The 13,194-nt window shown below is 49.3% G+C and overlaps 1 protein-coding gene across 2 annotated transcripts in view; it reads right to left on the reverse strand.

Annotated features, from left to right (window-relative positions):
- Positions 1–13,194, reverse strand: part of TTC28 (tetratricopeptide repeat domain 28) — a 178,634-nt gene that overhangs the window by 12,847 nt on the left and 152,593 nt on the right. For both annotated transcript variants that reach the window (XM_086473965.1, XM_086473966.1), the window contains exons 13-14: positions 11,335–11,475; positions 3,435–3,579 (exon numbers count right to left, since the gene is read on the reverse strand). In XM_086473965.1, coding sequence (XP_086330091.1) covers positions 3,435–3,579; positions 11,335–11,475 — 286 coding nt within the window. The remainder of the gene's footprint in view (positions 1–3,434; positions 3,580–11,334; positions 11,476–13,194) is intronic.

Genomic DNA, 13,194 nt, shown 5'->3' on the forward strand with positions numbered 1-13,194 from the left:
TGTTTCTATCTGGACTGCCTGATGTTCCCAAAGGCAAGCTAACTTTGCGGTGTTCTCTGCAGGACGGAGGCAACGACCTAGTATGCAGGACTTGATCCTTGTCTCTAGATTCTCAATACTTTTGAGAATTTTCATTTTAAGCCATTTTAATTGCCATCAGATGTAGCAAACATCTGTTCTGATGGGAGAAAAACAGCTACTCAGGCTGCTCAGCAAATGAAGACAAAACTGCCTGACTCCATTCCAAGTGGGTTTCTGAACTGGCTTCCAATGCCTCCAAACATTACCTCTTCCTGCTGCAAACACTGGGGCTTCAACAGAAGAGCAGTAAAGGAAGTCTATTTTTCAAACACATGGCTTACGTTTCATAAATAATAACCACCAAAACCTCTGAGGTGCTAGTTAGACACAATCTTCTTGGAAGAAATAACATCCATGTTCTACATCTTTTCTGTAATTTATCAAACCTTATTCCCTTTAACATGCCTGCTTTAGAGCATCCTCATTTCAGTTGAGTCCCCATTAACAGGGGAGAGAAGAATCTTCTTTCTTTTACTGCCAACAGTGAACTACTACTATGAAATGTCTAATGGAAACACAGACTTTTGAAACAAGAGGCGTGCACAAGTAATGTCAGAAAATCCTGAAGTGTGGCCACGTCTGATAATCAGACAGTGCAACAGAAAAGAAAGGGATATTGTGCATTTTATGGGTGAATCTTACTACTTGTGTGAAGTTTCATATACAGAACTCAGACAAACGCACTCTGATCCTAACAGACAATTCTTCCTCTTCACCTTGCTCAGGTCTGTCTGGAGCAGACTTCCAGACTGCACTGTGATGCACTGACAGCTGACATTAATTTGAGATACACTGACCCCATCTCACTAGCCATCAAAGAATAACAGGAATTTACAGTCAGTCTCAATCTTTAGTTCTCAGGCAGCAGCAAAGATGAATGAACGCTACTAAAGAAACAGAAAAATCAGTGCAGTGGTCTCCTCCAAAGGGAGCCTGGAGTAAGAGAGAAATACCAGAGAACAGGTTAGCTATGAGGGAGAATGAATGTCAAGCAGCAGAAAGCTGAAGAGACAGAGTGAGGTGCTTTTAAAGGCTTCTTGCCATTTGAAGCGGAAAGAAAACTGCCAAAGGATAAGAAAATCTTCATTTAAAAGGAGTTAAAAATAGTTGCTGACCTCTGGCTGTTTCTTCTGTCCTCCTTGCAGCTCTGGAGCTCATCCTGCCCCCTAGACTGCAGACAGATATGCAGGGCATTGGCTGACACACAGCTCTTGGGAGCCTTCCTGCGAACCACCTCCACTCCGTCCTGACACGCTGTTTACAACCCCAGCAGCCCCAAGGAAGGCCTCCCCGGCACTGGTTGCCTGAGGTGAACCAGCACACGTGCTCTGCACCTCGATTTACTAGCCTCCCTTCAACCGAGCCTTTCTGCAGAGCCCGAGCTGACAAGCAGCAGCTTTCCACTGGGGCAGTTGTTGCCTTCCAGAAATGTTTTGGGGTTTTTTTGTTTGGTTTGTTTTTTGTTTTAATACATATTCCATTTTACTTACTGCTCCAGGAGCTTTAGCTGTCAGCAGCACAAGAGCATCTGAGCCAGTGACATGTGCCTAGCAGCATTTTTAATTCGTATGTAAACCCCCCACACTTTAGTATCTTTTTTCCTCACAACGGCTGTATGTGTATTACAGAAACAGAAATAAAACTAAGATCGTTTGTGTTTCATATGTTTCCAAGAATCAGTTTTAGGGTGAGTTCTAACAAAAAAGAATCTCTTCAGTGAGAAAAAGGTGAAAAGCATGAACTTTCAAGCGCAGGACCATGTGCTCTACTTCACAGGAGTGACACCGGCTACACTGGCCATTTGTCATGAAGGTGGAAAGCAGAATGGTCGCTCCCTCGCGGGCAGCACGGCTGTGCAGGGTCAGACCAGCTGCTGGCTCGGATGGGTCCCTCACTTGCAGCTAGTGTCAAATTGGAAGTTTCCGTTACAACAGGACCGCCAAACCACACACAAGACCTGAACTGCACACCTTCTTAGGAAGCGGCCAGTGAAGACCCTGTAGCTGCTAATTCTGCGCTCTCTGAAAGCCCTGCCAAGCTCTACAGTACCTTACTGGAGCTGACTTTGGGCCTCAGGCACCCAAACCTGCCAAGCAGTGCCCAACCACAGTGTCTCCTTGCCAGGAAGAAGGAGCAGGTTCCCGGGACTCCCCAGGCGGATTTCCTTCCAGCCTGCCTTACCAACTTACACCAGGTGCAGGCAGGCGTTAAACTCCCAGGTGAAGCCTTCTCAAGAGCGTTGCAGAAGATGACAGAGAAAACCCACAAGCAGGGCTGACCGCCTCGCCCTGCAAAGAGGACGCACACGCCGTCTCTAGAGCAGAAGGCCCTGCTCTCCAAGATCCACGGCGTGACTGCGGGATGGCAGACTGACGGAGCTAACAAACGCTCAGGCTCACAAAGGTTATGCCTCCACAATGGAGGTGACTTCTGCAGACAAGGTTAAAGCACCCAAACAGCCTTTAAAGTAACCCAAGGTAGAGCTGGTTTTCCCTCTCACACGACAGACTCATGACATGTCAATCTGTTCATTCAGCTGGACACAAATTGAGAAAAGACTAATTCTTGAGTGAGTGACTTTAGCACTTCCAGCTAGTGATACCACGCGACAGAGACGGGACTTTTTAATTTATCCTGCCGCTGCTCCGTGAGATGGGAACCAGGGGCTACGCTGCCGCTCCTGCACGGGCTGGCTGGGGCTGCCGTAGGACACGGCGCCACGCAGCTTCCCTCTGCTTCTGCGTCCACCCCGTGACCCACCAGCGTGGGACGCCGCCAGGGCCCGCGCCCTCCACCCGCACGCTGGCAGCGCACCCTGGCCACGCGCAGAGCAGGGCCCGAGCGGGCCGAGCGCTGGGACACCAGCAGTGACCCACACGGGTTGCTGACAGCCCCACCAGCCCAGCACAGCTCCCACCCGCTGCTGCTGGCACCCGCCATGAGCACGTCCATCTCCTCGCAAAAGCACCAGCCCCGGGACGGACAGGGAGCAGGGCCCAGCTTGCCTGGCTGCCACCACGGCACTGCATGGCAGCAGGAGGCACAGGGTGGGCTAGTGGTGCCGCTGGGCTCTCGGTACTGCTTCTTCTATCCCCTGACCTATTTATCTCTAGACAGAGCTGCTGAGCTTGCAAATTAGTATTAATGAATTGAGGATACACTTCCTGGAAGTGTGTCAACAGCAACACCCCTTGTTTCCACCTCCCAACACACCTAGTCTCACTAGCTGGGAAGACCAAGTGAAAACCACCACATTTCAGACTACAATCCCCAAGCTGTCTATTCTTGCTTTCCCATATTGACTGGGTAGTTTGGTAAGCAAATTTCTACATTTTTCCATGCCAAGGGCTTACTCCTTCCATAGGTCCTATCAGTAAGTCGTAGAGCGCACGGAGTGGGGGTTTGGTGAAGGAAGTCTGCCTCCTTGGAAGAGATGATGTTCCATCCTTCACAGGAGACATGGTACTGCTGAACAGACTGGTCATGCTCTGACAGCTCCTGTGGGCAAAAGGCAAATGAAAGGTTAGTTGCAGAAATCTGAGGTCCACTACAGGTTGCCCTGACTTCATAACACCAATGATGTAGCCAGTCACTGTCCATCCAGAGGACTCTGTTCTGTAAGATGCTTCATGGCAGGGCTTTATTCTCCCATTCAGGTTCGTACCGCAAGAGCAATGACAGTAATGGCAGGGTGAACCAGTTGCAGACAGCATATTACATTGCCATGGAGTTCCCCTACAAACTCAAGTGCCTGAAGTGCTGTTCACAATTTTTACTGCGTATGCACGTGTAGCAGCTGTGTGTGGGAAAACATGAGACCCATTAACAGTTGACTACAATCACAGGCAGATTTGCACTTGGGTTTTGCGCCAATTAATCTAGCACGGTACCAAACGGAAATATGACAAGCGAACAACAAGACATGAAGATCATGCCCACACTTGCTGCCACTTCTCTGAATAGCTCCATGAAGTCAGATGCGAGAGCTGACCTGGAGCCCATTTCTGAAACACCCAGAGTTCTGCACATGCTCTCCCGGCATCAACAGCCACCAAACACCATCACTCTGAGAAGACTGGCATGGCTACAAAAAGTTATTGCGCTGCTGAGGAAATGATGTTGCCCCATTCTGGTCTCACTAATCCAGCAGCTGTGCTCCCCAGAAAGGTTATCCTTGGCTTGGTGCCATGAGCAACCATTTTATATGAAAAGGATAACTTTCCAGGAAGTTTTAACAGGTGGGCCTTTAAGAATAAAGGCAGGGAAGGAAATAAGACATTAAACAGCAATGGTAGTGCAAGGTTTGAAATGTAACCAGTGTCACCACTGGGGCTGCCCAGTAATGAACACAACAATCTCAAGCATAAAAGGCCACCCATGAGGCAACACATGCCCCGTCGCCCTCAAGGTGCCAAATGCATTCGATGAAGGGTTCCATGAAAGCCCAGTCCAGGTCATACTCTGATGCTCCTGTGCCAAGAAAGCCTCCTTCCATTCCTGGTCTCTATGGAGCACAGCGCTGTTTAGCCTCTCAGATGCCTTCCAATGCTATGTGCCTTTGCCAATTTACACAACAGGAAAGCAGAGATAAGTTTCCTGATTCACAACCAAACTCACACACCTTATATCAGGACACTAGTCTTCAACGTCCTTTTTTTAAGAACATTTACTCTGAAGAAACACCTCGTCCTTGTTCCTTATTTTTACTTCTTGCCTGGATCGATTCTTGCCTATCAACGCACGAAAGAACTAAAAGCTGAAAGTATTTACACATCCAGGAAATCAAAAGAAAACTCAGCATACAACAGATATGTTAATCAATGAGACATATTAATAGTTGATTGCATATTTGCTAGAGTCATACATAGCCATGTGTACGTGTATATATATGCCTATAGCAGATACACGCACACACACATATATAGGCACAGTGTCTCTTCATACTACCAGATTAGACCAACGTGCAGGAGAAGACAAAAGGAGCAAAACATTGCACTCAAGTGCACTCCTCCTACCACTGACAAACCACAGGCCTGAGACATACCCATGACCTTTTCCAAAACATACCAACAGACAGTTTCACAAAATTTCTTTCTTCTCTCTCTCTCCTCAGTTGCTGCAATCAGTCTCCAGACCCAGGTCACGTCATGTCTAAAACCTATTCTCTAAAGAAAAAACGATGCTACCACCCACGCTGCACACTAACAAGGAATTTACATCTTGTGGTCCAGCAGGAGTAATTTAAGAATGCAAAGAGAAGCCGTGTGCCCAACTGCCCATGCACTCCGATGCAGAGCTACTGGTGAAAACACGAGCCCGCTGCTCCTGCTCAAGAGCTGCCGAAACCTTGACTGGGTGATTCGCGCAACACCAAGTTCATTGCAGGATCAGTGTGGACGCAGCACCAGCACTATCTGCTCCCCTCCGGACCCCCTGCCCAGCTTCACTGCAGCAGCTGAGCCAGGCACACTTTGCAGTGCTCAGTTGCTTCCATACTTTACGTAGCAGAGATTTTAAAATCAGATCAGGAAATCAAAACTGTGCCTTCCCAATGTCAAGCATTTCCAGTGCCCTGAACCCTGTGCTCAAAGCACACCCCTCGAGTACATCCTGCCTGATACACCGCTCTAGAAGGGCAGGGATACCCCTCTGTCTACCCAGGAACCAGCGAGCACGCAGCGCCCTAGTCCAGGCACAGCAGCCCGGACTGCCCAAGAAGCGGCCATGTGCCAGCAGGTGGCACTCGCCAGCCTCACCGTCGGTATTCAGCGACTTTAATTTATTGCAGGGAATAGGGGCTTGATTACTCTAATCAGCAGAGCCTCCTTCATCTTGGTTTCACAGCCAAGCAGCTCTAGATTTATTCCTTCACCACTCGGACTGCTTTTTATTAGAACAAAACCAAGGGAGTATCATAAATCTTTCACATCTCTTGCCTGTGTGTTTGCGTACACAAAGAAGAGTGAGAAAATCCATGGGGGGAGGGATGGAGAGAACTCTTTTGTAGTAAACTGAGCAGACCTGGAGCCCTGGCCAGTCCACTTCCCTTCCTCCCAGACCAGTGCAAATGGTCTTCCAGGTGGCTTGTCAGACATCTGGGTCCAGGTGATTTCAATGTGACAAGAGGGAGATTTTTGAATCTTTTGGCCAAACACCCCTTCTGCAGAGCACCAGCGCTGGCTTCTGGGATGCTGCACTGATCATTTCTACCTTGCTCTTGCAATGTAGAGGGGTCCTCTGATTTCCAGAACAGTAAAATCTCTCTTTTGGAAGCCTCTGTGGTGCTGCTTGTTTATAACCCTTTGTGTAAGGCAGCCTGACCTGCAGCAAGCAGAGGAAACAGCGCGAACTGGGACTCAGGATTGCCTGCATGCATCAGTGTTAACTGCTTCTGCCCTTTGTCTCGGAGATGGAAGAACAAAGCAATGATCCCATGACAGCCTCAGAGAAAGTGGGTGGAAGCCCATGTCATGCAAGATTTGCACTCAGACCGATTTGGCCTACCACCAGCCTCACAGCGCCTGGCTCTGCTTGCCGAGGATGAACGCGGCTGGGCCCAGCAGGAAGGAGGGTTCGCACCAGAATCAGCCCAGAGCTGCCCTTGCCTTGGCACTCATTAGGACTCTGGACAAGTCAAATACTACTCAAGACCAAGCACAGTCATTCAGGAGGGCTGGGAGTCAGACTCACACTGCAGTGGTCTGACAGCCTCAGGACAAGGGATCAGGCCTGTCACTCTGCAAGCCTTCCTCAAAAAGACTCCAGGTTCCTAGAGATGCAGCCCCGTACCAACGCTCAGGGCCTTGACACACTGACAACACCAAGCTGTGGGAAGCTCCAGAAAACACTCAGATATGAGCTCCCTGTGGATGCTTTCAAGGATCCACAATTATCTCCAGAACCCACCAGTGGCTGCACAAAACCCACAGACCACCCAGCGCTCTCTACTTGTGTGGTCTGTCCTTGGGCAGCTACAGGCTGCAGCCCGTATGGCAGAGAACCAGACAGATAAGAGGCTCTCCAGACATCACGTTCCCGTCTGCCTTCCAAAGACCTCGCGCTGTCCTGGGCCAGCCAGCACCCCTGGTACGCCCCCATACCTCTGCTCCGGAGGGGGTCAGCTGCACAGCGCTCCAGGGCAAGCTGTCAGGCCCCTGCAGGCATTAATAGGCTTTAATGACCCTGACCAGCCTGAACTGGGGCCTCCACCAACATGTCCTGCCCATAGGCCCAGGAGCTCCATTGAAGCTGGGCCCTGGTCTCTGCTTCAGCCACACTGCAGGTATGCTCGCCTCCAGCTCCACCACAGCCCCGGCCATGCCTGCCCATGAACCCTGCTGATCCAGAGCCTGACCTGCTGCCTCACGTCCCCTCAGACTGCCCTCTCCTGATGGACCTGCACAGCCACCAGCGGGCTCTGCCTGACCCCAGTGACTGCCACCAGACCTGATCCTGACATGGACACTGGGCACAGCTGGCTTGACCTCAGACCTGCTCTCACCAGGCACTTGCCTGATGATCTGGACTCTTGGCTGACTCTGGCTGCCATCCCCAGGCCTGCCCTGCTCACTTCGCTGGGTACTGCGGGATGGAGTCCTGCTGGTGTGGCCCCTGCCCTGCAGGCTTTGCCGCTGCCCCAGCTCCCCATTCCCTAGGGAGCAGCTGATCCTTGCTGTGTGACAACACAAGCACAGCCAACAGGGCCAAAATCAACACAAAGGCAGGACCCTGCACCAGGAGGAAAGGGGAGATAGCTCAGACACCACATGATGGTCACCAGGATGAAACCCTGAGTAAAACAAGATGAAACAGTACCTTGGCGATAGCCACGTTTATACTGCTGCTGAGGCTCCATCTGAATCGTAACCACCTTCTGCTAGATTCCCCATGGCTGGGTCCATGGAGTCCTTACTCTTACTGGGTCACTGAGCTTTCTCTGGAAATCTCCAATTATGTTTGTAGGACTGGCCATGGACCTGACCATGCGGACTTCGCTGGGAAAAAAATCAAGCTCTTTGCAATCATAAAGGGGAGCTGGGAGACAGCAAAGGCCTTGGCAGTAGTGATTCACATCTCCCAACTCCTCCTTACCTCCCAATTTGCCTTTTACAAATTCTCACCACCCTGCATTGCAAAAATTGCCCTCAAGGAAGATATTCTACCCTTTGAGCAGTGTCAGGGTTGATTCTCCTGTTTTCTGCAGGTATATGGAAGGAGGACAAACTGTATCCCCATGATGGTGGAAAGACCAAAGAAAAGGTGGGGGAGCTATATTCAGGCGCAGGCCGTGATCAACTCCCTTGCTGGAGCAGAAGATGACTAGCAGGGAGGAACCTCCCTCATTTTTGCTTTTCTAAGCAGAACTGAAAAAAAAAAAAAATCATACTATATTTGCTGCTTAAAAGCCAGGCTACCTGATGACAGCAGCCAGAGGGCACCCATCCCAAACCAAGGGCTTCCTTTCAGTCACCCGCTTGCCACCAGACATGGAGACTGGATGGCTCCAAACAGTCCCAGCATCTCCAGGGCCTCATTTTCTAACTTGGGACCTTAACAGCATGTGCAATTCCTGTGCGTGAGGCAACTTGCACTGGCCCCAAGCCATGCAAACTCCCTTGAGGATCTCCAACGTTCAAGCACAAGATGTGAACACGCGTTCAGGCCCCACGTGAGGAATGCAGGGCCTGCCTTGGCAGTAGGGAAGACGAGCTCTTTTTCTCAGCAACAAGCAGGCCCCACTTTTTGTCCCCTGCAGTGCTGAGGCCAAAGCAAGCAGATGCCATACCTTCAATCACTGCTTGCGAGCCACAATTTTACCACCCTCTGAAGCACTACAGCAGCAACAATCCACTCAGCACTGACCTACAGCTACATGAACTCCCTCCAGCACTGGCTGGCAGAAAAGCCATTGCACAGAGGAGGTGAGTTGGAGTCCGGAGTTCCAGGATCACAGCTTGCGCTCTAGCAAAGCATTCAATTCTGTTGCTTAACCAAAGTCTAAGAGTTTACGGTTCCTTGTTAGAGCTTTAGGCCAGTGCACAGAAATGCTGCATGCTCCCATTTTATTTCTTAATCTGCTCTCTTCCATGCAGATTTTCATCTGCTTCCTTCCTGAAGCTTCAGGGCTCTTGCAAGGATGTCTCCTTGTTGTCCCAAGCTTGGTGTGCTGCATGCTGTGAGCCACACCACTCTCTACACACCTGAATTATAAAGAACCACACAGTACAGCAACAGGCCAGCTAATGCTTTCTACAGGGCCCTTCTAGACTCTGCAGCCTCCAGCGCAATCACCTATGGGACTGGAGCAGACATTAAGTACAGGAGGTATTCAAAGGCTTGGGCAGGACCACAGCATCTACCTTGAATTCAGGGCTCAGCAAGCTAGGTGCAAAACAGACGCGGCAGCATTAGCTCTGCCACCAGAGTCCCCTGGTATGCTCCTATCTGCAGGCAAAGGTGGGCAGGCAGGCAGGCCGGCCACACAGCAGTGTCATAGAAAGCTGCCCCATCCCTGAACAACTCCTAAAAGCTGCAAACTAGTTACCTGACAAGGCACTTGAGTAAGGCACTCCTGGATGTGGGCTCAAGGTAATGGACTTGGCTCCTATGGAGCAGAGAGACATAGGTGTTACACGGCTGACCTCTGCAGAGAGGACTAGCATTCCCTGGAGTAGAACTGGATCGTATTTTCCCCCTGTGATCAGAGCAGCATTCTCCTGTCCTCTAAGCCTGATGAACTAGCAACATATCTCAGCAATTCTGGGGATCTGCCCGTTTGATCCCAAACTGGCAAGTACTCATAGTTCACCATCAATGCGGCAGCTTGAACAGATTCGCATGTGGATTCGGGAAAGAAAAACAGGGCAGTGGTTGGTGCCAACAGGCAGCTCCCAGTTTCATGGGGATGCTGTTACAGCTCACAAGCTCCAGTGATGGCTCACAGCACTGCAAGCGGATTGCATTTTCTCCTCCAGCTGGGAAAGGCCTGGGGTATGCCGTGCTCACAATCCATGCTGGAGCACAGATCTAGCCAGAAACCCTGGGTTGCATCATGCAGCCCCCCTCCACTGCGGGAGTGGTAACACTGGAAAAATTCTGTCTTCAATTTTCATTTTGAACGATTGCCCTAAGCAGCACAGTAATGTGAAAGACAGAGACCTGAGCAAGTTTTAAGAGGCAGAAAATGAGTGGAGACTGCAGAGCTAGCACACGGTCCTGTAACTCTGGAAATGCAGCATATTCCCAGCTAATTAGTGCAACAGTTAAGAGCAACAGAAACAAGTATTTCCATAGTAAGTGGGCAGCAGAGAGCTACAAGCTCCACACCACACAGACAGCAGGGACAAAACAGAGTTCCCTTGCAATCATTCCGACAGTCAAAAACAGCGCTTGGCCAGAAGAGCAAATTCGGAATGGCTGCCCCTCAGGACAGAGTTATCAGTTAACAATTGCTGACAAGTCCTTCCTGGCTATCACCCAAGCTATAAAACTCACCTAGAAATGCAGTGAAGATGCCACCCTCTACATCTCCCAAACCAATGACCAAGTTCTTAAGTGAAATACACATACTTATCTAGGTCTCTGCCTGTGCTTGGCATCCTCCCTCCCCCAAGAGGCACAATGATGCTTTCACTCCCTGTCCTGCCTCCTTCCTACTGAAAATGTCTGTTTCTAAAGAAGGAAGCAATGGGGCCCCATGCCCTTCCAGGAGCTGGCAGGGCTTCTCAGTCCCTCACATCCAACACTTGAGTCTGTAGAACAAAACCAGCTCCCAAAGGCCACCTATCAGTGAGAGGCCACCAGGTACCCAAAGCTCCCAGGCTGGATGCACATGCAACGCACTAGGTGGTAATGGATTCTCAATCCAACTAGAAGCAAGATGCAGAGCTCTCCTGAGGGAGGAAGAAATTCTCACTGCACCACACGAACACAAAAGCAAAGGAAAGAAGGGAAATGCCTAAGGGCCCCTCCGCTTGGAAGGGGAGTGCGCTGCACAGTACTAACAGACGGCCCTTACTGCTAAGAGAGATGCTTAATGTTCCCCATACGCCTGCGCTGTGAAGAACGGATGGCTACTGCAACTGTGAAGGGCAGCACCAATTTGCTGCTCTGTGCCCTGACAACCCAGGGCGACAGGGAGACCATAAGCAATGGCATTGGCTGCACCCTTAGACTTGTAATTTAGAGAGAAGCCCATCACCAAGACGTCTCATTCTGCTTCCCGACCCCCACGCTGCCGTGCTGTATTCTCACCTGTTCAAGACGTTGTTCCTGCTGACCATCCTCAGGAAGCCAGTTGGATCAGTCATTGAGTTCAGCTTGTTATTCATCTCCTCAAATTGTTGGTCCATGATATCCCCAGCTTCACTCTCAGTCTCACTACTGGCACAGGCTCTGCAGGGGGAACAGCAGGGTGAAGGAGTCATGGACACAAGACAGAGCAACAGCTTTGTGACAAATGCTCGGCCAGATTGAGAGAAAATGTTTTTGAACACAACCTCAACCACATGCTAAAGTCAAATTTTCCCTGGATGGCATCACCTCCTCCTGTTAGGCATACAAGAGAGTAACAACCCCATCCCCTCCTCTTCTCCTGGGCATTCTTCAAGGTTTAAAGAGTGGCACACACGAATGGAAATACAGGACCCAAATTCCCATGCACCACAGGTATGGACTTTTGAAGCTGCAGCACAACACAGAAAAGCTGAGGTCTGCAGGAAACACCAACTCAGCCCTTGATTTGCCTAAGAACATATGTTAGTGCATCCTTTTCAGATCTCCACAATAATAACTCCAAGCTCTGTATGCTCCCTTTGCTAGCAAAGTGCAACATAAAAAACGGAGCCGTGTTGCTGCTCTTGTCATATAAACAGGGAAAGCACAGAGGAAAAAAAAAAATTTACTCTACCAATGCCACTAGGACAGCAGCCATACAGAGAGTAGAGCCCAAACCATCTAAATTTTCCATCTTCTGACATTAACCTAAATTATCATCTCAGTGTAGATTTTCTGTCAAATTTGTATTAGCATTTCCCCTTCTTTCTAAAAGCAGAAGGCAAACACAACTATTGTATATGCACTTTTTAAACAATGCCTCCTTTTAATATAATTTACATATTATATGGTGCATCACTAACCTTGGAATTTGTACACTTAAGCTAAACCTGCTATGCTACCTGCTGAAGCCACCTTGCATCTCATTTCTGTTTCCTTTTGGGTTCCTGTAGGTTAGAGCCTTTTCTCAAGGGCACATTCTCCAATAAAAACGTCATAAATTAAATTAACACACAACACCTACTTGTGCAGGCAACTAGAGCTGTCCCTATGTTGCTGTATGGACCACAGGATATCTTGTAAGCATATCTGCAGGTCAATCTAATTTAATAGCCCGAAAGAATAAGTCCTGACAAAAGCCAGTTACTTCATGAACACTGAAATGGGACTAGATGAACAACAGCCGAGGGGGAAAGGAAGGGGGAAAAAAGGAAAAAAAAAAAAAGGAAGGAAGGAAAAAAGGAAAAAAAGGGAGAAGAAAAGGTTGTCAACAGCTGCTTTCTGCATGTTATTTCCTCCAGCTGCAGGCACGCCACACTTTTAAGTGCTGGCACAGTTTTGAGTAACATTCACAACAAGTACTTGGAGCTACTTAAAGAGGCAAAAATCTTGAGTCCATGAACCCAAGAGAGCAGGCCACGTGCTCTCCCTGAAGACAAAGGAGTCTGTCCCAACAAAGGTTCAAGCAGACTTTAAAGTCCCTTGCACTTTATTTTTTTGCAAGTATGTGTTATTTGTCAGCTTAATTAGATGAGCTGAAAGAAACCATTTCTAGCAGAAAGCGAAGGCTGAAGTGTGGAACTGAACACCAGCACAGCGAAGTCATGATGATGCATCCCATGACAGCAGCCTTTCCTCTCCAGGAGCAGAAAATGGGAAGATGTGCCATGCAGCAGTACCTATAAGCACGCTTACAGCATTACGGAATGCAATGGCACTTAAATCTGAACCAAAAGCACACGACAGCGTACTTAACCGAGCTGTGAGCTGAGAAGTCAAAGTCAAGCAAAAGTTTTCATGTGTGTGCTGTACATATTTAAATCCCTCTGTTCCTTGCTG

Source organism: Leptosomus discolor, chromosome 16, assembly GCF_034619465.1.
Source record: "Leptosomus discolor isolate bLepDis1 chromosome 16, bLepDis1.hap2, whole genome shotgun sequence".
Lineage (NCBI taxonomy): Eukaryota > Metazoa > Chordata > Aves > Leptosomiformes > Leptosomidae > Leptosomus > Leptosomus discolor.